This window comes from Osmia bicornis, chromosome 1, assembly GCF_907164935.1.
Source record: "Osmia bicornis bicornis chromosome 1, iOsmBic2.1, whole genome shotgun sequence".
Taxonomy (NCBI): Eukaryota; Metazoa; Arthropoda; class Insecta; order Hymenoptera; family Megachilidae; genus Osmia; species Osmia bicornis.
Window position 1 is genome coordinate 1,824,455 of NC_060216.1, and position 26,383 is coordinate 1,850,837.

General features: G+C 39.5%; 2 protein-coding genes across 2 annotated transcripts; both read right to left on the minus strand.

Annotated features, from left to right (window-relative positions):
• Positions 1 to 14,957: 14,957 nt before the first annotated feature.
• Positions 14,958 to 15,992, minus strand: LOC123988313. Its single transcript, XM_046287812.1, has one exon. It carries the CDS (start codon positions 15,990 to 15,992, stop codon positions 14,958 to 14,960), a length of 1,035 nt encoding a protein of 344 aa, XP_046143768.1.
• A 221-nt stretch (positions 15,993 to 16,213) lies between these two features.
• On the minus strand, positions 16,214 to 17,755 carry LOC114881955. Its single transcript, XM_046287831.1, has 3 exons — positions 17,561 to 17,755; positions 16,369 to 17,441; positions 16,214 to 16,316 (listed from the first exon to the last, which is right to left on the minus strand). The coding sequence occupies exons 1-3, from the start codon at positions 17,753 to 17,755 to the stop codon at positions 16,214 to 16,216; spliced, it is 1,371 nt and encodes a 456-aa protein (XP_046143787.1).
• Positions 17,756 to 26,383: the final 8,628 nt, after the last annotated feature.

The window sequence follows — 26,383 nt, forward strand, 5'->3', positions numbered from 1 at the left end:
GGTTTTGTAAATTTAATTTCCAACTTTCGCATCTCTATTCCGACCAAATGTTCCGAAAATATTGATCTGCTATGAAAATTTGGTTTTAATATCAGGGTCTCGGTCCCGTATTTACCATCCCATTTTGTAACTAATTTAACGTCTACATGATTTCTAACGTTCTCCATAGTTTTACCAAAGACTGCATTATTCATTAATTTAAATAAATTCTTTTCAAAATCATTTTTAGCTACTGTTACGTTGCGCGTGCGACGGCGCAATGTAAAAGGATAATTAAAAAGAAAGAGTGACTGCTGTTTCAATTAGACAGTTGAAAGGCAATTCCCTATTCTTTTCTCCCCTATTCTGGCGCGGTGGTTGGTATCGCTGCCACCAGTCTCGAGCGGGTTAACGCTCTCGACAATTAATAGACGAAAGACATGTTTATTAAGATGTTAAAATTAGAATTTAGAGTATTAGTCCTTCGTTGGGTTCGTTCAACGCTTTAGTTTCCGTACGGGTCCCTCCTTGAATCTGTATATGATGGTAGGCGTGTATAACTGAAAAGCGTGAGGCGTGTTTGAAATGAATTTTGAAACTGTTTAACTGGTGAAACTGGTTTAATTATGAGTAACAGTCAAGAAAACAACAAAATATGAAATGCCAAAAAAATTGAGATCTAATTAATTTTCAAAACTCGTTATTGAGATTACCAGTTCATGCGTAATGTTTAACAAGAGTAAAGATGCTTAATGTAATTTAACAAAATATATAATAATAATTTGCAAACGCTCTGATATCACACTTGAAACTTTACGATTTATATAACGGCCGCGGGAAATGATTGTTACTATTTCGCTTTCCTTTGAATTAACTTGAAATCGGCGTATTTCCGCCGTGAGGGTACGCCTCAGCCGGAGATACTCTCGGCACCCTCGAAAGGGCTGGACTAAGGTGTCCCTTTTATATGATAGAAAATAGAAAACGAAATCGCAACACAATAATAGTCGAAAATATTGCTCGATACCTCGTATGATGGAACGATCTGACCGGAGAAATTCTCGGAACCCCGAAAGGCTGGACCAGATCGCCCGTTTTGCCAACTGTTAGACGTCGTGTTCAAAAATGGTAATAGGATCGACTTACCGAAACGCTGTATAATTAATACAAAATAATATATTCGCTTGTAGTTCGCTTGATGATCTGGAACACCAAAGAACGGTAAGATTTCGATCACTGCACTTGTCGCGGCGGTAATGAATTATTCGGACGAGGACGTCGACGAGAGACAGACACAAACGAATTACAAGAATCGAGAAAAATATATATATAATTACGCGAAATGAAGTTAAGTCGAAAAATACGCGAACAAACGATTTAAAAACAGAAAGAAAGATAGAAATTTAGGTAGAAGGAAGGTTTTACGTGCGCGTCTATGAGTCCCTATTCAGAATTCCGATTATTTTAACCCGCACGGCACTCTGCCTCGCTACGCGGAGGGCTTTACCGCAGAGAAAATATCGCGAACTTACGATCACGTACCTCGACGATTGATCGATCAAGAGTGACAAATTTTGCGCGAGATTCCCGGTCGAAGGGCCCGTCGCGCGATCATCGTCCTTGGAGAGGACGGTTTGACGAATCGTGGCACGTTTTCGGTAGTGTCGCGTGCCCGGTGATTGGCTAAGACGCGCGAGCTAGACGAAGATCCTTCATCCCCTTTCTTTGGTGTTCCTTTTTCTTTCTATTTCGTCGCCATGATAGTTTCAACGGTTTTCTAGAAACTACGCAGTATTTCCTTTATATGTATAACTTCTAAATGTGGCTATTGATCTAGTTGATTATTAAATGATGAACTATTATTATTAAATGATACTATTAATTTGATTGAAATACGAAATGAGCTTGAAATTGAGATATATAATTTAATAAATGTCTTCCGTATATTTTCCCTTAACAGGATCAGAATTATTTACTTTCCTGATTTATAACAAGATCTTATCAGCGTATAAAATAATTTTTAACAAAAAATACAACCGACTTCGAAATGCACTAAAAAGTATGAAATAATTTCTACTTCATTTATATAAATACCCAACAGCTATTAATAAAACCTATTTACTCGTTAAATAGTATACTAAATACATTTCAACCTTTTCGAAGGCGGCGCAAAATTAAAAACTTTTCTTATACTAGAAAGATTCAAGCGTCGATAACCTATCAAATCATTATTGACAGCATCGTATATTCGGGTATTTTTAATTTTGCGTCGCCTCCGAAAAGGTTGAAATGTATTTAGTATACTATTTAACGAGTAAATAGGTTTTATTAATAGCTGTTGGGTATTTGTATAAATGAAGTAGAAATTATTTCATACTTTTTAGTGCATTTCGAAGTCGGTTGTATTTTTTGTTAAAAATTATTTTATTTCACACTTTTTAGTGGAACGAGCAGTATTTGTAGGATGCCGTAAGGTGGTTTTCCGTTCTTATTGGTTAATTGCAACAATGATAGTTTTTAGCGATAACAAGTTCCATACAAGTTATAACAATAGTTATTAACAATAACAAATTGCATAAATTTTTGCATGTGAGATATCGCGGAAATGTGAAAGGTTTCATCGCAATCGGTTCATGCCTTGGAGAGTATACATGTATACAAGAAACAGTAGAGAATCGGCGACTGCATGCTGACTCATATACCGGTAAAGACACGTAGGCATACGTAGAATTCAATGTAGTAGTAACAATAGTTTTTTACGAATATCTCGGAAACTAAAGCTTTCCGTTAATTATGCATAATGAAAAAGTTGTTCAGAATCATTTCCCCGACAATATATTAAAAGTTCATTGAAATCGTCCAATTTTGACATTAAAAACTTCCTGTATTTTACAATAACAATGAAAAAATGAAAAATTTTTTTTCAATGGGACCAACCGGAAGACATACCCTACAAGATGTAAAAGGTTTCGTTCCGATTGGTACACTCATCTCGGAGTAATCGGTGAACACACACACAAAAAAAAAAAAAAAAAAACATACATACTGATCGAATTGAGTAACCTCCTCCTTTTCGAAGTCGGTTAAAAAAGCGGACGATGCATTTACAATAATCGCAATGCCGATTATGCATTCATTTACAAGCTATTCGCATAATTATTTCGGTGGATTCGGCATTTCGTTATCGATGAATTTAGACATTCCTTCGAGAACGTTCCTTTGTTCAAAATTTGCCGTTGTCGCTAGGCAGTTCTTGGAATTTCGGATACAATAGTGTTTATTACTCTAAACGACCCTTGATTTTCGAACGGCGGTCGAACGTTCGCAACGTTAGACTTTATAAGGGTTCTCATTCATCTTAGTTTCATCGTTTAGATTCATATTCATCCATCCATTCTTTCCACACTATCATTCGATCAGGTAATAATGATCCTGGTTGGACCGGCTGACGCTTTGTGCAATATGAGAGAGAGAAAAAGTGTTTTCTTTACAAAGAAGTTATTACGGTTTTCCCGTTTCTACGCAGTTACCAAGGGAAATTCCCGGAACGCGAAGCACTGGCTAACTGCGTAGCGCTGGTGTTATGCTTACGTCTCTCTCTCTCTCGAGCTAACCCGAGTTTTTGTGCGTGGTATTAAACTGTATTGTATTACTATGGTTGGCGACGATAGTTTCAAGGAGCGTCACGGAAACTATTGTAAAGAAGGAAACAGAAATGACCTTTCCTCGTGTACCTCGCATGAGAAATTCTCGGAACCCAAGAGCTTGACAAGATACACGATTCCAGGGTAGAGCAGATAAAGAAAAGAAAGCGATAGGAGAAGTCAAAAATAGAAAAGAATTAAACTCAAACTCTTCCTTGTACACCCTTGCATGAGAAATCCTCGGAACCTCGAAAGGCTTGACAAGAATGTATAAGGTCGAGGAGGAATGAAAAGATTGGTGGAAAAGTGAAACACCCACTGTGATGATGGGTACTTATTAAATGATTTTATTATTACTTTGATGAGTGTACTTTATTACCTTTATAAACGCTCTATATCTCTATATCATGCACACGCTCTTGCATACCTAGTATGTCTCCCACTCTCACGCCGCGCCCTCTATACCTATCATTACACCTCCCTTCTTTCGAGCTATGCTATGCCTAGTCTGGAGGGCTTTCTCACGACTCTACCACTTTTGGTAGTTACTAGCGCTCTCCCCTCATTCACTCCAGACGATCTAACGGTAACGTTGTCACTGCTTGACAGGGGCTCTTCTTCGCTGTCATATTCGTTGTCCATGTGAATGACACTGTTTGGAGATTTTTTAATATGATAGGAGTTTCGTCTTATTAGATTGCCTCTGCTATTGTTTAAAATGTACGATCTAGGGGTGTTACACACCCCTTTCACTACCGCCGGCCGCCACTCCTTTTTATCTCTCACTACTACCTTATCATCTAGTTTAAATTTAATACGCTTCCTTGCACCGCGATCATAGTACATTTTTTGTGATTGTTGTTTATTACGCAGTGCTATTGTTACTTTTTGTACTTGAGGTTTAAGTAGATTTGTTGCAATCGGCAGTTTAGTGCGTAGCTTTCGTGACATTAGCAATTCCGCCGGCGAAACCTTTAGCCCCGCTAGTGGCATGTTTCTATACTCTAGTAGTGCATTATGTACATCCTCTCCTTCTTCATTAACTTTCCTTAATATCGACTTCGCTATGCCTACTGCTTTCTCTGCTAGACCATTTGACTTTGGGTATAACAGACTAGACGTTATTATATCACAGCCCCATTCTTTGGCGAATTTTTGAAACTCAAAGCTATTAAACGGCATGTTGTCACAGACCACTGTTTTGGGTATGCCTTGTACACTAAATATGCGCTTTAGTTCTTCACTTGTTTCTTTACTTGTTTTACCTTTAGTTTTTATTATTTCAAGCCATTTAGAGTAGTAATCGATTATCGCGATATAGTTTTTACCTGCATACTCAAAATAGTCTACTGCAACCTTTTCAAACGGTAACGACGGAATCTTATGTGGTATTAGCGGTTCTTTTATATTATTTCTCCCGTACTTTTCACATACTCTACAACCAGATATGTGATTTATCACATCCTGAGTTAGCTTAGGCCAATAAAACAGCTGTTTTAGCCTTTTTTTTGTTTTTTCAATCCCAAAGTGGGGCTTATGAGCTAATCTTATCATCTTTGACTGTAGTAACTCAGGAACCAATATTTTATTATTATTTAGGAACAGGATTCCCTTGTGATATGTTATTTCATTTCTTAGCAACCAATAATGAGTGTCTACTGACTTACACTTAGCCTGTGACCAGCCATTTAGAGAGTAATTAATTATTTGTTTTAATTATGTATCATTAGCGGTAGCTTTTTGAAACTCCTCAACCCTCGACTGACTCATTGCTACATAGGTATTTAAGGAGTGTACAATTTCATTATCAGCGTTGTTTGCGACTTCGGTCTCAAATTTGTTCAGATGCGATCTTGACAGCAGGTCTGCTATCAGCATCTGTTTTCCCGGTAGGTATTCCAGATCTATTGTGTATTTTGTTAGCTTAAGCATCAACCTCTGCAATCTAGGAGTTACCTTATGTATGTTTTTCTTTATTATTGAAACTAATGGTTTATGATCGGTGTACACCTTGACTTGATTGCCATAGACAAATTGATGAAATTTTTCTACCGCGAAACAAACAGCTAAGCACTCTTTTTCAATCTGCGGATATCTATGCTCCGTATCTGTTAAGCTTCGGGATGCAAACAACACAGGCCGTCCGCATTGCAGCAAGCATGCACCTAGCCCATGTTGTGAAGCATCTGCTTGTATTACTATTGGCAACTTAGTATCAAATAATTTTAAAGTAGGTGCCTCCACAATTTTATGTTTGATTTTGTCCAATGCCTCAGAGTGTTCTGGTCCCCATTGCCAATCAACGTCCTTCTTTATTAATTCTCTGAGACAGCTTGTTAGTTCAGACACATTGGGAATCAACTTTGACAGAAAATTTATCATACCCAATATCCTCAACAACTCCTTTTTATTAGTAGGTTGTTTTATTTTCAGTATTGCTTCTACATGAGATCGATCCGGTTTTACTCCATCTTTATTAAATATAAATCCTAAATATTTAACTTCGTTAGTCTTATATTGAAGTTTATTCTTATTGAATCTAACATTGTATTTATTAGCTCTTTCCAGAACTAGCTGCATAATCTTGTCATGATCTTTTCCATTCTTAGCAGCAATAATAAGGTCCTCAAAATAGATACCTACACCTTCTATGTCCCCAAATATTATAGTGTTCACTCTTTGGAATACCTCCGGCGCAGTTGACAAGCCAAATGGCAGTCTTGTATACTTATATTTCCCAAAAGGTGTTATGAAGGTACATACCTCCGAACTCTTTTCTGTTAGTTGTACCTGATGAAACCCGTCTTTCATATCCAACACTGAATAAACTTCTTTGCCTGCCAACCTATTGCACAATTCATCAGCCGTGGGTATCGGAAATTTTTCCGGTTTTATGCTCTTATTTAGTTGTATTGGATCTAAACAAATTCTTAATGTTTTGTTTGGTTTTTCTACTATGACCATATTATTGACCCAATCTGTAGCATAGTTCACCTTTTTTATTATCCCTGCTCTTTCTAAACTATCTAAACTTTCTAAACTATCTTTTTAATCTATCCTTTATACTGAAAGGTACTCTTCTGCAAGGGCTGACCACCGGCACTGCGTGCTCTTTTAATTTTATTTCATACTTGTAAGGATAGGACCCTAATCCCTGAAATATTTTCTCATTAGCAGCTACAAACTCCTGTTTTGACATATTAATTTCTTCTGTTATTGTGTTACAAACCCTTATATCTATATCTTCTTTCTTAATTAACTTTAATTTAACGCATGTATTTAATCCTAATATGGGCATGCTTTCAACATCAACTATAATGAACTTAACCTTAAACATCTTATTATCTACACTACAATGTAGTATTGCTGTCCCTAGCGACTTACATTTGTCATTGGTGTAACTCACTACAGTAGTTATTGTAGGAATCCAGTGTGGCTGTTTACTAAATTCTAAACTTTTAAATATTGACCATGGAATTATGTTGCAATCAGCTCCTGTATCTACTTTAAAGCTTATGACGTTATTACCTATCTTAATTTGCTGAATCCAAACGCGTTTTTTAAGTTCTGTGTTTACAGAATCCACAAAAAACTGATTACTTTCCGTTGCAACCTCATTCACACTCCTGGGTCTTGACGTGGTGCTTAAGCATCCTATTGCAAAGTGATTCACTCTTCCACACTTTTTGCAAACTTTTCCAAACGCTGGGCAGCTTGCTCTTTTGTGATGACTTCCACATTTCTTGCAATCGTAAGACTGCTGGGAATCTTCTTTCTTCTTTTGTTGACTCGCCTTTGATCTTACTTGTCCTTGTCTGTAGTTTTGTTTTTTGATAACGTTCACGCTGACTTCCTTAGTTTTTGTGTTTTCCACTTTTAATGACTTTTGCTGTATTTTACTCATTTCTGCTGCTCTGCAGCTCTCGATTGCCTTTTCTACTGTTAGGTTTGGATCTCTTAAGAGACGTTGTTGTAGGCCTTCATCATTCACAGCTATTACGATTCTGTCTCTTGTGAGCGATTCTTCTTGTTGTTCAAAGTCACAATTCTTTGCTAGTTTCCTTAAGTCAGTTAGGAAACTATCAAATGGTTCACCTTCTTCTTGTCGTCGTGAATGAAACTTGTGTCTCTTTATTATAATATTAACCCTTGGCTTAACATATTCTTCGAATTTCTCAAATATCAATTTGGTGGTGAGATTTTCTGTTTGTAGAGCAAACATTAAATACATCGAGTGCATCGTTCCCAATGCAGTTCAATAGCATAGCCACTTTCCGTTGCTCTTTTATTTCTTTCTCACTGATTGCTGTTATGAACAATTCAAACCTCTGTTTAAACTATTTTAGATTGTTAGCTGCATTTTCTCGCAGGTCTAAGCCCATAGGAGGCTTGAAATTTTCCATTCTTACCACGTGTTTTAGGTTATATTACCACGTGGTGCTTATTATCTTTTCTTTATTCACTCTTTATTACTTTTCGAGTGAACCTTTTATGTGGTTCGTTACTTCTGACACCATGTGATGATGGGTACTTATTAAATGATTTTATTATTACTTTGATGAGTGTACTTTATTACCTTTATAAACGCTCTATATCTCTATATCATGCACACGCTCTTGCATACCTAATATGTCTCCCACTCTCACGCCGCGCCCTCTATACCTATCATTACACCCACCTCACGACCCTTACATGAAAAATCCTCGGAACCCAAAAGGGCTTGATAAGGGACGCAAGGCGGATAAATTTCAAATTTTCCGCCGGGGCGTAACACTATATTCATATTCAGCGCACATTCAACTGTTAGAAAGCAATATTGAATATGAACATTTTAAATAGAAATAAAAGGTTTTATTGATAATAAAAAAGAAAATATCTATTCATATTTGTTAACATATTTGTATTACTTTTTTATTATAATAATTGTAATAAAAATGTGTTAACAATTCAAAATCTGAAGTTAAATAATGAAAATAATAATAAGTTATTCTTTGATGTAATAAAAATATTTTTGTTCAAAGTAACTATAATAATACACCAACTAAATAAACCGTACCACTAGCCATTAAGAATTATTAATATATATTATTATATACAACGTATACAAAAATGAAATATTGCTCGGTTCGTACTTACCACTTGTTCGATTCACTGATCGTATGAAACTGAGCAGGAATCTGTGACTTCCAAAGGGAGAGAGTTGGTGGGGCACATTCCAGGATCGCACAAATTGTTCTCTATGTTTACATTCCTGTTGGTATGTGCGTAGTAGTTTATATTGAACGTAAATATTCGTAAATATTCTATTCACCTCAAATGTGCAAAAACCAAACGGCGTACAGTCAATGATAGAAATATTCATACCCTCTTGATGAGGCCAAGAAATGTAGAAAGTATAAGTACAGTAAGTGTAATAAAAAGTGTCTAGTCAACGTTTAAAACAGATTACCTCATTAAATTGGACCAAATAATTTGAGGTTTTTTTTTATTGAGAAGATACAAATTTATTTATTAAGATTTTGTACATATATCGCATTGCTTTACGTATAAAAAACGTTCATGTTCCTCGTTGACATCGTACCATCGCATTCAATGAATGAAAAACTTATGATTGCCGCAAAATTCGTTATTTTCCACTTATCACTCAATGTAACGGAAATCTACTATAAGTTGGCCTATTATTGCGATTGTAACGTCCCGGAATTATTCGCGAGCACGCTACTGCACCGACGCGTAGGGAGAGCGGTTCCCTAAGAGAAGGCGACTCGTATTTTTATATATATTAATTAAAGGAAGGGATTATAGGTTCGGGTGGCACGCGGTAAAAGAGTAAAATCCAACGTTAATTCCTTTCTCAAAAATTAGTATGTGAATTTATTCAAGAAATTATGTGTTGTTCGTTTATAATATGATAATAATAAGGTAAGTAATAAAAAAAAAAAAATATTGAATGTAATTAAATAATGTAATTAAATAATGAATTAAATTAATATAGTTAATTAACAAATGTTGCGCCCTGTTTTGAAATACAAAAAGAAAATAATGGTATTAGTAAGGTACAATGAGTACGCCCTGGATTGAAAAATACAAAAAAAAATAACAATCGTGTTTGTGCTAAAATTGAAATACAATAAAAGAAAATTAGATTATTAGTTACAAAAATAATTCAACCTAAAATAAAAATACAGAGAAAAATAAGTTGATTAGTAAACGCGGTTCTAGATACGATTATAAAACTTTAAGTCTATAACTTGAATTTATAATTTAAAATAATTTAATATAATTTAATGAATGATTTGTCGGGAAATTGACCAAGATCCGTTCTAACGCTGTAGGAGCTAGCTCGTTCGGCCGCAGTTCGGTTTCTGGGCAACTTAGCCGTCACTGAACAGGCCGCATCCAAGGAGCTTCGGCTTTCGCTCGCTCGTTAAGCTTGGTAGCGAACCTGACACGTAGGAGAACCGCTGCGAACCGATAGTTGAGCGCTCCGGGTCCGACGCGGAACCTTTGCCGCCTTGCCGACAAAAGATTCTAAGGTTACTGAATTCTATATAAAAATCGTACCATAGACCCGTGTCGGACTACGATCAGAATCGAAGTGAAAAATCTTTGCGCGGCACGCTCGTATTTATAGCGAAGAACTGCTGACGTAGCAGTTTTTTTCTACCTGTTCTTTCGATACCGGAAGTGTTTGGACTTTGACCCGCGCGTACGTGACTCCGTGCGTATCGCTATCTCTGTCTACGCGCTGTTGCTGTCTCTTTTTACTCTGCGCTTGTTTCTATCTCTTTCTACGCGCTATTGCTGTCTCTATCTATTTATTTCGCGCGCTGTGTCGATCTTTTATCGACGCGGTAGAATTATCGACGCGACAATTATCGACGTATATTTTGAAGTATATAAAATTTTTTGTTAAACATAAATATTAATAAATATAAGATTCTTTTTAGTTATTAAGTATGAATATAATTATTTAAATCAAAATAGTACAATAAAAAATAAAAAATGAATTGTTACAAATTTTAATTATAAAAAAAAAACAAAAAATGAATAAATATTTTAATAAATACAAATTTTGAAATTTCTTCTTATTTATCATTCTTCCTGCTGGATGTTACACGATCGTCCTCACAACATAAACAAACATAGCTAGAGCCCATAGACAGTTCGCGTAGTCAGTTGAAACTAATACCTGGCAACGTAACATCTTCAATTGATTGCTATTTGATTGAATCTTTTGAAAATTGCTGCGAAGGTAGTCGTTTTTAACTATTATTATTTCATTTTCTATAAAAATCCAAATCCGGCCACGTCTGCTTGGAGCGACTGGCAATTGTTTGTACAAATAACAAACTGACCACGTCTGCTTGGAGCGACGAATAATTGTTTGTAAAAATCCAAAACCGGCCACGTCTACTTGGAGCGACGAATAATTGTTTGTGTAACGACCCAATAACTAAACATAATACCTTTTTAATTTTATTTTCTTTATTATAGCTAATTTTTGTATTTCATACAGAGTATTTTATTTTATTTTTATTGTTAATAATTAATGTATAAAATTTTTGTAATAGGCGTTTTCATTTTCGTCGATAGCCGGGTTTGTTGAATTCGTCGGTAAAAGTTTGGTCGATGGGTCAGACGGTGGAACAGTTATCGATGGATTGTCGACGTCTGACTGCGCGCGCGCCGGCGCACAGTGGGCGGCCATATACGAATGTTGGACATTGAGGCAAAATATTAATGTTGTAATTTAAGAACTTAAGTATATTTTTATGAATGTTTAAGTCTTCCACAATTATGTTCCACAATATTTTTACGTTTTGTACCACTATTTACCTTGAGGTATCCAAAATTAATTACACCGAGCAATTTTTCGTTTTGGTAATTCTCGTTCTAATCCTTGTATTTTGTGACTTTACCAACAGAATATGTGTAATACCTCATGTTGTGGTTCTAATAATTCTAAAATAAACAAAAAGGTGACATAAATAATAAACAGAAATGTATTGCATTTGATTATAAAAAATATAAATGTTTTATTCAATTACAAAAATCGCCTAAAAACGCCCAGAAAATACGTTGCACCATTTGTTTCTAGGAAGTATATAGATCGTAGCTATTCAAATGTTGTTTGCTTTTTGTTGCTTTTTCGTGAGATATTTAATTTAATTGTCATAACTGCCCTACAGGGTATAGCCGGATAAGGGATTCAAAAGTGCCTTTAGACCAAATTGATCAATGAACATACCAATTAATAGACCATTCAGAGAAAATCATTTGTGCCAAGCATGAAGCTGCCACCCTTACTTGAAGGGTAGTTACAGGGCGAAACGCAATTAACAGTTTAACCTTTATATCTTTGGTTGTACTGTATGAAAACTTTTGAAAAAAATCCGGAATATTGTGCTCCATGACCAACGTGTTTTTGAATTTTTTCAGAATTTTCTATTGCAAAATGGATTTTTCAAAAATTCTGAAAGTTAAAAAATTTTTTTTTTCAAATAGAAATTATCAAATGACCACGTTTATATTTTTACGGTATTAGTGTCTTGTTATGATTATTAATCTGTAATTTTTTCAGATTTTTAAAGGGAGTTTATGACAGTTCTTCGACAAAAAGTTATTCTTAAGTCAAGATGTTTTCATAGATCAGACAATAAACTTTTACCTTTCTGTACAATACAGTCAGAAAAAGGTAGTTTAAAGTTAGCACTGTTCTATGAATTCGGGATTAATAGTGTGATTTTGTGTTACTTATCACTTGGCATGCGGGTATACTTCGCCGCCAACTTACGCGTGCAGCAGGTGTTTTTTTGTGAATCGCGCGGAAGTTTGGTTATTCAGAAAAATCGCAGTAAATCGAAAACTACTTTGTTTTTATGAACGAAACTTTTTTATTTTACACTTAAATATATACTGTATGATTATTTAACAAAAAAAAACGATATTTTCATGAAATCACAAAAATAAACGATTTTTTAAATTTTACAATGTATTCAAAAATATTTTTTCATGACAAGGACAAATAGAACTGATAACACGTTAATAGTTCTTTACAGTATGGTACCGTTCAAAGCATTTTCCTCTGTGAAGAAAATAGGAATTCGATTGAAGACGAAATAATTCAACAAAAGACCGAGTAACTCAACAATCATAACTTGTGGGAAGAAAAAACGCAAAGCGTTGCCTAGCAACGCAAACAACACGCATATAATATCACAATTACATATAATTATACGTATTTAGTAGATTTGTGGTGGTTAGCGGGTATCCACCACAAATCTACTTAATACGTATTTTTACGTGACCCGCGCTCCAGTGACAGACTACAAAAAACGTAAAAATACGTTGCCCGCATGCCAAGTGTTAATATGAATATGGAATCAAATCGTGGTGTATTCTCAGTATTCAAAGATAATAATATTCCTTTCAGGAGTTATGACATTGTTTTGGAGAAATGGATTGTTGCACTCGGGCGTGACATATCTGATTCGGAACGGTTTGAAATGCGTGAAAAGTTAAGGAAATTTAGTAATAATTTAGTGTCAAGATGATCTTCCGCTGGTCGACAAATGGATCGGTTTATAACAAAAAATGAAGAGTGGTTAAATTTGGATTTCAATTTGCCGGAAGGAATGTCTTTAGTTCGGCCGTCATGTTCTACCAACACTTCTCCTGCACAACTTAAGCCTTTTGAACAATTATCGGAACGCCAAAAAAGAAGAAGAACCGAGATATTTAGGACATGTACCGAGGAAGAATTTCATTTCGTCACTAAAAAGAAAATTAAATCCAATGATGCTCACTATATAATAGATTTTATACAACAGCACCCAGAACATGTAAAAAATATAAGAAAATACTGTGAAAATTTACTACGTCCAAAAGTACATCATAAAGAAGAACAATTTTTAGGATTGTATGCTGCTGCAAACCTAACCCGATTTCAATATAACGCAATAAGAGAAAATGCTGCAAATCTTGACCACCATTTTTATCCAAGCTATTATGCAATTCAGAAATTAAAAAAAGACTGTTACCCTTCCGAAGCATCCATAAACATCACAGAAACTGGAGCAAAAATACAATTACAAGGACTATTAGTGTTTTGCGAGCACGCGTCCACGACGAGACTAGCGGTTTCGATAAGATCCGCGTCAACGAGGGTTGTAAGTCCTCGCTACGGTTATACCGACGCCACGAACCGCGTACTACTCTGCGACCGATTAGGGAGACAGAGCGGATTAGGATTGTAATAAATGTAAACTGATCGTGATGTAAAGATGCTTTAATTCGTCAAGATTCGTAAATTCAGACGTCAAGTAGAATGTTTTGACTCTGAGAATTCAAGACTTGAATGTGTCGAGTCGGGAGAATTCTCGTTCATTTAAGGATTCGGATGTGGGAGGCTCCTATGGGCCTCTTCGACCAGGGGACCAATCAGCCAAATTTCCAATCGTCACCAGCCTTGGTTGGCTGTTCGGTCCGAAGGGGTGAGTCCAGTATGGTGGGGTAGATCTGCAAAGTGCAAAATGACCTGGTCGATGTTGACCCGAGAGTTTTCGAAGATTCCTAGAAATTGTCCTGATGCCCGGGTATTCCCGTGCCTGCGTCGCACGTGCGGTCGGCAATTAAGCTGTGTGAAGACATCCCGTTGTCCGAATGTTGGTCCCTGGGTCGGCATGTTTTAGGGCTGGTTGGTTGCATTGTCTGTTGGTTTTGAATTCTGACCGTGGTATGAAGGAGTCGGAGCTGCGAAACCTTTACTTTATGGTGATGGAGGACGGTTGAAGGATTGAAGGTCAGTTTTCGATTGGGAATATTGGTTTTGTGACTGCATGCTTAAGAGGTTGTTGATAATAAATGTAGCTTCTTGGGTTACCGTCTGAAGGTTTTCGTATTCTAAAGAACAGATGTTTTATTTGAACGTGTACGACCGTATTGCTAGTTCGTATAATAAACGGTTGGTTATTCCGTATTTCAGTTGTTAAACCTTGTCAGGTAGGCTACGTTTATTGAGCAGGCTTGAGTGAAATTGCAATATGATTGTTGTCGTCGATAAGAAGGTCGTGTTATTGTTGGTTGTCTAAACTGCTATTATAAAACCGTGAGCGGTATACTACGGCGCGGAACATCCTCCCCCCGTTGAGAGGGTGCCGATCAAGAAGTGCGTGTGAGGTGTGTGATTCACATTGTGTTATCATGTTTACATTGGTCTATGCTGAACACATAGAATTATTCTAAAGTATAATGAGAAGATGTAATATATAAGACCTAAGTGTAAGTTAACATGTTATATGATGAAAGTTTTTTTTTTTCTTTTTTTTTTTTTTAATTGTTTTGTTGAATTTCTGGTAGGTCAGCTCCGACCATGGATGTCGGGTCCACTGGGTTGACGTCCTCTTTAGTGGGTTGGTAGGGCAAAGGTACAAGTCTTTTCGTGCTCCGATCAAGTATGTCTGTGGCCGTTTTAATGGTTGCGGCACGAACAATACCGTCGGAGCCAGGGTGGACCTTTGTTACTCTGCCTAGAGCCCATTGCATGCTAGGAATGTTATCCTCTCGTAGAAGGACGAGTGTGCCCTCCTTGATTGAATGATTGCCCTTGCTCCATTTATTGCGCTGGGTCAGCTCGTTCAAATATTCCCGATGCCAACGGTTCCAGAAGTGCTGTTTCATCTGTTGGACGTGCTGCCAGCTTGACAGACGGTTGGTGGGAGTATCTGTGAAATCGCGCTCGCGCAGGCTCGTGAGGGAATCGCCAATAAGGAAATGTCCAGGTGTTAATGCGAGGAGATCGTTTGCATCGTTAGAAATGGGCGTTAGAGGACGCGAATTCAGGATTGCTTCTATTTCAACGATTAACGTATTTAGGTTTTCAAAGGTGATTAACTCAGTGCCTACGACGCGGGTCAGATGATGTTTGAAAGCCTTGACCGCTGCTTCCCACAGGCCACCAAAGTGTGGCGCGTGGGGTGGGATGAAATTCCACTCGATGGATCGGTTTGCTAGGAAGGCCTTCACTTTCTGGTTATGGTCGTCTGACTTTAGGAGTTCATAGATCTCTCGCAATTCGTTGCAAGCCCCGACGAAATTTGTCCCATTGTCTGAATATAGATTTTTGCAGAAGCCCCGTCGGGCCATGAATCGTCGAAGTGCGGCTAAGAAAGCTTCGGTTGTTAGGTCGCTAACAAGTTCTAAATGAATTGCCTTGACCGAAAGGCAGACAAAAACCGCCACGTAAACCTTGACGCGAGTTCGATTTCTGTGCCTTCTTTCTTTAATGTAGAATGGCCCGCAATAATCGACCCCAGTGTTTGTGAAAGGCCGGGATTCGGTGACCCTTGCTTCGGGCAGGTTACCCATTATGTAGTTAATAGGTGGCGGCCGTGCTCGGAGACAGCGTGAACAGGTCTGTATGGTGCTCCATACCTGGCTTCGGCCGTCGATAGGCCTGACGGCGTATAAGGTGTTTTGGGAGCCGGCGTGCAATTAAATACGGTGTTCGGATTCTATGATTAACGCAGTTACACGCGATTTTGGTAAGACAATGGGATGACGTTGTGAGAATGGGATTGATGAGTTTTTTAATCGTCCTCCGACTCGCAATATCCGGTCTCGCAATAAAGGACTGAGGCGTTGCAGTTTTCCCCCGATTTCAGGTTCCTCTTTGGAGATGCGTCGTAATTCCTTGGAAAAGTATAGAGTTTGTAGCGTTCTGATCAGGATGTTATGAGCATACCTGAGTTCAGATACCGTCAGAGTGCCCTTTTCAGTATTTGTTTTCTTCCAGCGAAGGCAACGCGCAGTGATTCGCTGCATCTTTTCCCACGATGAATAGTTGTCAAAAATGCTCGTGTCTACAGGAGTTGTGTTTAGACAAGTTACTGTCTTCGGTTCTTCGATGATGTCGCATGGGGCAAATTCGTTGGTTGGCCAGAGATGTTTTTTACCCGTGAGCCACTTTGGACCGTGATGCCAGATAGATGGCCGGAGAAATTCTTCAGGCGTTTGACCGCGTGAGATGAGATCTGCGGGATTGTCGGATGTCGGGACATGCCGCCAGTCTTTATTATTCGTTTTTGTCTGAATTTCAGACACTCTATTCGCGACAAATGTTTTCAGAAGGTGTGGAGAAGTTTGTAACCAGTTGAGGACGATGGTGGAATCGGTCCACAAGGTGGTATTGTGGATTTCCACATGTAGTGCTTTCTTGGCAGTGGTAATTAAAGATGTTAGGAGCAAAGCGCCACATAGCTCGAGCCGCGGTATCGATTGTGTTTTTAGAGGTGCTACCTTGGACTTGGCGAAAAGGAGTTCGGTATGTGTATGCCTGTTCGGGTCTGTTGAACGAATATAAACGCAGGCTCCGTATGCCTTCTCGCTAGCGTCGCAGAATCCATGCAATTCTATTTTGGTCGGTGTGTCAATGATGGTTTTCCTCTGAAAAATGATGTTGTTTAATAAGGGTAATTGTTTATAGTACCGGACCCATTCGGTGTGAATATCCATGGGTAGGGATCCGTCCCAATCCACCTTTGTGGACCAAATCTTTTGTAGTATGATCTTTGCCTCGATGATGACTGGTCCTAGGAGGCCTAATGGGTCGTAAATTTTGGCTATTTCTGAAGCGATGAAACGCTTGGTGATGCGCGTGGTCATTTGTGTTTTAACCTCATAAGTGATAGAATCTTCTGAGGATTTCCACACAACGCCCAAAGTTTTCAATGTTGAAGATTCACCGAGATGAAGTTTTTTGTTGATTGACTGCTTTGGTAGGTCGTTCAGAAGGGCTTCGTGTTGGTTGCCCACTGCCTAATGTTTAAACCTGCTGACTTTAACAAATGCGTCAAGTTGTCTCTCAACGAACGTGCTTCTTCTATTGTTGATGCTCCGGTGAGTGCATCATCGACGTAGAAATCGCGGAGTAATACCTTGGCGGCGTGAGGAAATTTATGACCTTCGTCATGGGCAAGCTGTGTTAGACACCGGATCGCGAGATATGGAGCAGCCGACAAACCGAAAGTGACAGTTTTGAGTTGATATGTGTGGACCTGGTTAGCTTCATCGCGCCAAAGAATTTGCTGATATTTTCGATCTTCGTCACGGACAAGGAATTGCCTATACATCTTCTCAATGTCTCCCGTGAGAACATAGCGGTGGGTGCGAAAGCGGAGAAGGATGTATAGCAGGTCTTCTTGTATTTTAGGCCCTGTGTGGAGGGTGTCGTTAAGCGAGACTCCGGTGCTCGTTGCAGCTGAGCCATCGAAAACTACGCGGAGTTTTGTTGTGTCACTGGTGACTTTCTCGACCCCGTGGTGTGGCAGATAATATCCACTAGGGATGCGATGATCCTCGGGAACCTGTTCCATGTGGCCCAGGTCGAGGTATTCCTTTATAACCGCGTGATATTGTTCCTTTAATGTTTGATTGCGATGCAATTTCCGTTCTAATGACTCTAACCGCTTCAATGCATGTGTTCTCGATTCTCCTAATCGCGTGATATTGTCGTTAAACGGGAGTGCGACGATGTATCGTCCGTCGGCGTTCCGTAACGTGTGCTTTTGAAAATGTGCCTCACAAATTTTGTCTGAATCCGAGAGATGTTGGATTTGTGGACCTTCCTCGATTTCCCAAAATCGAGTTAAGTCATATTGGAGTGTGGCCGTTGCGTGACACGAGGCGTACCGAGAAATACTAGACACCGGTGGGCTTCCCCCAATGACCCATCCGAGTTTTGTTTTTTGTAGGTACAAGTCTGGGCCTTTTGGAGGAGATAGATTGATTTGTCCAACGCTTAAAAGAGATAACGCTGCTCCTGCGCCGAGTAGGAGGTCGACTGATGCTGGACGGTGAAAATCCGGATCAGCTAATTTGATGTTGAATGGGATCGGTATCTTAGCTCGGTTAATGGGTTCACCTGGTATGAACGACGTGATTCGCGGAATTGTTAGGAATGTTAAAGTGCGCTGATAGTCGTTAACCCTGGAACGTATCGTGGCCGAGACGGTATATTTCGCGATTGTAGATAGCGCGTTGAGAACCCCGATAGGAACGGAGCATTTTTTCCGAGGAATATTTAGCCTTTTCGCGAGGTCTTCAGTGATGAAATTCGTTGTCGCGCATGTATCAATGAGGGTCCGACACGGAATGTTTCGTCCCTCTTTGTCCATCATCAAGATCTGAGCGGTCACGAGGAGCTCATTATTGACTGCGCTGACAATGAATGCTCCTTGTTGGTTGGCTTCCGTGGGGTTCTCGGGTTGTTCTAGTCAATCGGTCTTTTCTACCTGCGAGTCCGTGGTTCTTGCGCGTTTGGTGGGTGGCGGGACTATGCGATTTGATGGCTGCCTTGATTGATGCAACAGCGTGTGGTGGTATTTATTGCAGATTCGGCATAACATCCTTTTGCACGTTTCGGAATTATGCTCTTGTCGCAAGCAGTTTGGGCATAGTGAAGCCCTTCGTATGACCGCCGTTCTTGCCTCCACCGATAACGCGTGGAACTTTTCGCACCGCCAAATAACATGTATTTCGTAACAAACCGGGCATTTCGGGGAGTTCGAGGGTGTGGCCGGTGCTGTATAGGGTTTGCGGTGGTCCTGGGAGCCCCGGGAATTGGTCGCGGTTACAAACGCGTAACTGCGCATGGGATACCGCGAAATACCTGATTTAGAGGATATTTTTCGACTAGACGTTCCGGGTGATGTCAACGATTTTTTATGAGTTGTCGGCCCACAGTTTGCTCGTTTCTCGAGGAAATCGAGAAGATGTGTATACGGTGGCATCTGCTTGTCTTTTAATGACAATTCCCAATGCCAGGCTGTGTCTGAGTTTATTTTTGATAATATGATCGAAATGATGATACAATCCCATGATGATGTGTTGATTCCGAGATTTTTCAGCGAGCGGAGGTTTTGACGAACGGTATCAACTAGATCTCCTAATGCTTCCGGAGAGTCTATCGATAGTTTCGGGATGGCTTGAATCGCGTCGCAGTGTTTTAGAAGGGCTCTACGCTTACATTCGAATTTGTTTTTTAATAGATCTATTGCGTCGGCGTAATTGGCGTCTGTTGTACTTAATGACCGAATACACGCGGCAGCCCTTCCGGTGAGGGTTGAACGTAAATATTGAAGTTTTTGCACAGATGTGAGATCTGCATTTTGATCGATCATGGAAGTAAAACTGTCGAAATACGAGGCCCAATTTTCAACTTTTCCGTCGAAGGTCGGCAAACGCATTTCGGGTAATTTTATGGCCATCGGGGCTGATATGGTTGTCGTGGGCGAATCTGTTGTGGTGCGTCGAGACAAGATGGTTGCATTTTCGCCCTCGATGAGTGACTTAACCCGTGCGATGACAGTTACGTAGTCATTGTGAATTTCATACCGACGTGAAGTTTCTGATTCGTCTATTGTTTCTATCTCAAATTGAATATCGTTGAAACGGGCCCAGACATCCTTCAAACCATCTAAATGCGCGCGTATAAGACCGATGTCGCGTCGCTCAGACTGTTCTGAATTGTCAATGAACCGAGCGAATGTGGTTATGTGTCCGATTATATTTCCACGTTTGCGTCGCAGGACACTGAGACTGCTGTTTGGCAAGGTGGATTGATTTTGGTTTGAGGAATGATCCGTCGTTCTCGGCATTGTGGGATGATATTGGGTGAGAGTAACAGGAATTGGCGATCAAACGAGCCTACCTTTGCGAATTGTAGTGTCTATAGCGGCTGTCGTCCGTTGAAGTCCTGTTTAGGCGATCCTTGATCAAGATGCGATACTGCGGTGTCGCCGGTTGATGCTGGTTGGTGGTTGATACGTTGTTCAGCGGAGTACCTGTTTTTGTCCCATGACGAATAAATTTGTGAGCACAGGCGTACTGGTGTGGCGGATAATGTGGCCCACGGCGCTGTCAATGAGTGACAACGTCGAGTTAATTGATATTATGGTCGATAATGTGACCCACGGCGCTGTCAATGAGTGACAGCGTCGAGTTGATTGATGTTGTGGTCGATAATGTGACCCACGACGTTATCACTGATTGACAACGTCGAGTTAATTGAAAGATTCGTTGTTAATGAAACGAATGGGTTCTGAAGGTGAAAACTGATTTCACTCACCACGAACTTAATGATGTTTCACTGTGACACGTAATCCAGTTGTTTGACACTGAGTAAACTTAGTTTTGTTTGAAGTGTTGAAATGCACTGATAATCCGGAATATCCGGCTCGAAGGACCAATGTTTTGCGAGCACGCGTCCACGACGAGACTAGCGGTTTCGATAAGATCCGCGTCAACGAGGGTTGTAAGTCCTCGCTACGGTTATACCGACGCCACGAACCGCGTACTACTCTGCGACCGATTAGGGAGACAGAGCGGATTAGGATTGTAATAAATGTAAACTGATCGTGATGTAAAGATGCTTTAATTCGTCAAGATTCGTAAATTCAGACGTCAAGTAGAATGTTTTGACTCTGAGAATTCAAGACTTGAATGTCCTGAGTCGGGAGAATTCTCGTTTATTTAAGGATTCGGATGTGGGAGGCTCCTATGGGCCTCTTCGACCAGGGGACCAATCAGCCAAATTTCCAATCGTCACCAGCCCTGGTTGGCTGTTCGGTCCGAAGGGGTGAGTCCAGTATGGTGGGGTAGATCTGCAAAGTGCAAAATGACCTGGTCGATGTTGACCCGAGAGTTTTCGAAGATTCCTAGAAATTGTCCTGGTGCCCGGGTATTCCCGTGCCTGCGTCGCACGTGCGGCCGACAATTAAGCTGTGTGAAGACATCCCGTTGTCCGAATGTTGGTCCCTGGATCGGCATGTTTTAGGGCTGGTTGGTTGCATTGTCTGTTGGTTTTGAATTCTGACCGTGGTACGAAGGAGTCGGAGCTGCGAAACCTTTACTTTATGGTGATGGAGGACGGTTGAGGGATTGAAGGTCAGTTTTCGATTGGGAATATTGGTTTTGTAACTGCATGCTTAAGAGGTTGTTGATAATAAAATGTAGCTTCTTGGGTTACCGTCTGAAGGTTTTCGTATTCTAAAGAACAGATGTTTTATTTTGAACGTGTACGACCGTATTGCTAGATTCGTATAATAAACGGTTGGTTATTCCGTATTTCAGTTGTTAAACCTTGTCAGCTAGGCTACGTTTATTGAGCAGGCTTGAGTGAAATTGCAATATGATTGTTGTCGTCGATAAGAAGGTCGTGTTATTGTTGGTTGTCTAAACTGCTATTATAAAACCGTGAGCGGTATACTACGGCGCGGAACAATTAGACCACACCGCATCCCGTTTTCTTACATTACTGTCGGATAAAATAGCAACAAATATTCCTCAGAATTTAACTTTAATTATAAAATGGGGCTGTGATGGAGCATCAAACCAATCTGTTTACAAGCAGCAGTTTATTTCACACACTGAGGATGATTCCACCGTTTTTATTAGTAGTTTAGTGCCGATTAAATTATTAGATAGTGACAATGAAACAGTTTTGTGGCAAAATAAAAAAACATCGTCTACCTTCTTCTGCAGACCGATACAATTTCAGTATACCAAGGAAAATAAAGACATTGTAATATCCATGACTGACGAAATAAAATCTGAAATAGAATCCCTCCAACCGCATAAAAAAAATAACGTCACAGTAAACTTTAAATTACTGTTTACAATGGTGGATGGCAAAATTTGCAATTTCATGACGAACACAAGTTCGTCAATGAGATGTTATATCTGCAATGCATCACCAAAAGAAATGAACAATTTAACGCATATCAGGACCAGTAACACTGACAATTACTCTTTCGGATTATCTACCTTACACTGCTTAATAAAATGCTTTGAATGCCTACTACATATTGCTTATAGACTGGATTTTAAATGCTGGACTACTATATCCCACAAACAACAATTTGAGAATAGAAAACAAGTGATTAAACGTGAATTTCAGAATAAAATGGGACTATTAGTCGACCAAGTAAAACAAGGGAAGGGAACATCAAATGACGGGAACACGGCCAGGAAGTTTTTTGCATTATCAGAATTATCAGCGTCAATAACAGGAATAAATCATGGTTTAATTAAACGTTTTGCAGTAATACTACAAGTAATATCATCCGGATTAGCGATTAGTGATGATAAATTTGAAACCTACGCTAAAGAAACAGCAGAAATGTATATATCCTTATATAACTTTTGATTCATGGACCAGATATTATAAGAAATTCAATAGTACCAATAGGACAATTAGCAGAAGATGCACAAGAAGCAAACCACACACTTTTCCGCTCGTACAGAGAATTACATTCGAGAAAGTTGTCGAGAAGTGACAATAACCGGGATATTTTGAACAATTTATTAATTAATTCCGATCCAATAATTTCACATCTGAGGCCTACAGTAACTACACAACAGAGAGAAATGTTACCAGAAGCAAAAGAACTTCTCGAACAAGAAGTGGATTTGGATCCGTAAACGGTAATCAATAATTATTTACTTTAAACAATAATATAAGTTTAAAAATATCGAAAATAAGTATCAATATATAGACGCTTATGTTTGATGAACAATAAGCATAAAATATTTAATGAATTATAGTTACTTCATACTTCATTATACCAATGTCCAACATTCGTATATGGTCGCCCCACTGTGCGGCGCGACCCCGGTGAGCACATGGTGGGGTGGAATTCTAGAGCGGGGATGCTGGACCACCACGTGATGGGGAAAACCCAGCTACCCCAAGAGCTCTATGCGGAAGGAGGGTGCCGGCTCAGCGGGATCTGAGTGTGGATGGAGGCGTTCCGCACAGTTTCATCGCAGATCTTCTCAGACCTCGGTCTGAAGCAGGCAATACCCTGAACAGTAGAGAAGAGCTTGCGCTGAACCGTACATTCGTACAGTTACATAGTATAAAACAAGTAGTATAGATTTTTCTTGGGAGATCGGAACTATAGCGATGGTATGTGCTATCCCTACTTAGTATTTTTCTAAGTGGAGCGCGTGCGCGGATCCCCTCCTTCGAATGCCGGATCGAAGGAGCTCAGTGTCGATCCATCGATCGACACTCTGGTCCCAAACGACAAGCAGAACGGACGCTTTCACCTACGGCTCTCTTCCAAGAGACAACCGTCTTAAGATTGCGATCCAGCAAGTCGTGACTAGTGCCCGAGCTTGGACATCTCCCTTTCATTAAGTAGTGGCCTTCTATCTTGGGACTCAGCACCCTCGAAAGATCGCTCTACGCAGGCATATCCGAGACGACGTTGATTCCTAGGGAAACCTAGTCGAGTCATCCTCGTTTTGCTTGTGCTCTGGCAATTTTACATTGCAATTTGGAGGGCCGTGATCTCGCTCTTGGCATTCTTAATTTCTTCCTTGAGTACGCCTCGTACGACAGGAAGAACGTTGACGGATTCCGGCAAATCCACGGTTATCGGATTCTCTTAAATTCACGTATTTCAATCTGCAAAGGAGTCGAGGGTCGGGACTTAGTGCGCGACTTTCTCATCCTTTGATTGTGAGTGAAATCGTGAAGTCAGTGCCCCTGTCGATCTGAGGTTCGCAGGTGAAAACCTCGCTGGACCGGAAGTATCCTCGGAATCCACTGGCTCGCCATTCTGCGATTTAAGAGACGCGTAAAAGCTAATATTTCGCTGCACGGTTAATAAATTCAAACGTTCCTTTTTGCCTACGCGCTCCACGATCACGCAACCTTCGTGTGTCGTGAATTCAGTGTATGTTTCCGAAACAAATCGAGCGATAATAACTCGTCCTTGGCGAAAGACGTTTGAATCGTTGACGACCTACTAAATCTTGTCACCGTCGTGTGTATATTACTTTTCACATTCCGAGCAGAGTCACGATTTTGTGTTTTGACATCGTCTGCGTTATTCTCTCTCTCTATATATATATATATTTTCTTATATTTCTTAAAATGCGTTATTCAACCAGTCATTTTTCCGTATAAATGAAGACTGAGTTTTTTCGGTCGCGTTAAAGTCGCTCGACTGGTTGAAATATTTTCTTTTGCGTTATCATTTTTGTATTACACTCCCGATTCGTGTGAATCCGATTTGCGTGCTTATTGACGATCAATCTAGTCAAGTTCGTTGTATCTTATATTTACATAATCTGCGCGTCTATTGAACATCTATTAGATGAGAATTGCGTTCCGTTGATTGTTGAACGCGTAAACTGCTATAATATTTGCGGTGCTACTACCATTCTGTGACCGGCTATTTTGCCATACTTCAATCACCATTTTTCTGAATAAATCGATATTTTCTTTTTTACACCGCAAAACTACGTCTCGTTACTGACTTCACCGTTCCTTCTGCCTTCGCGAACGCGAACCACTCCTTGAGACGCGTAGGGGAAATCGTACGCTTGTACTACTCGCGGTATCTTCTCCTTCGCATAAGTAGCGAAAGATCAAAACGTTACACACTGGTGGCGTGCAGTACTACAGATCAGTGGACCTCCTATTCACGGTACGCAACGTGTTACACAGGTGTTACGCTAAGCCAATATTCAAGTGTAAAGAGCTAGCGAGGAGCGGAGCTCCTTGAACGGCCTGCGTCTAATCACAGCTCTGGTATAACCAGAAACCGATTGCGACCTATAGGAAAGGTTAACTCGACTCCAATAGTTTTGCACAAACCTCTGGAATTTAGTTTCCATAATCATTATTTAAAATTAAACAGAGTATTGACTGTACAAGAAGACTAAGCCACATTCGCGTTAGCGTTATCGATAATTAGTAATTACTATAACTTATTACTAATAACTAATTACTAGTTTCTATTACTAATTAAATATTTCTTACTGTATTCCCAATTTAGGGCGAACTAATTATAATTTCTTATTGTATTCCTATTTCTAGCCGCACTTATTGTGATACTAGCGATTTTGTTTTATATTATATTTCAATTTAATATTCACTTACCTTTTATTCTTGAATAAACAATTTTCCGTTAGTTTCTAGCACATTAGTGTTTGGATTTCACTCCTTAACCGCACACCACACGAACCCATAATCCCTGAAACACAGAATACGAGTCGCCTCCTAAGGGAACCGCTCTCTCTACAAGTCGGTGCAGTGACGTACTCACTCTGGGTCGTTACATTTGTAAAAACAAAGCAATCGCGTCTGCTTGGAGCCACGAATAATTGTTTGTAATAAATAAAAAACAAACCACGTCTGCTTGGTGCGACGAATAATTGTTTGTAAAAACAAACTGACCACGACTGCTTGGAGCGACCAATTGTTTCTAAAATAAATAAACCAATTGTTTCTAAAATAAATAAAAAACAAACCAACCACGTTTGCTTGAAGCGATGGGTAGACCTACAAAACATGCATCCCATATGAGGAAGTATCGTGCGAATGAATCAAACGACGCCACGCAATTACGTCTTTACAAAAATTGCAAAAGAAATACAGAGACACGATGTCATGAAACTATTAACGAACGCCATATGAGATTATCTGCAATGCGAAAATATATGCGTTCAAAATTATTGCGTGAAACGATAGAGGAGAAGAAACGTCGCCTAACCATAATTTATAATCGTTTAAAGAACGAATCCGTCGAAGAACGATCACATATCGTAGACTTAGATTAATCAGTAGGCGCCTAGCAAACGAATCTGCTGAGGAGCGATCACGCCGAATGAGATTAATCCACAGACGCTTAGCGAACGAATCGGCTGAGGAACGATCACGTAGACTGAGGTTAATCCACAGACGT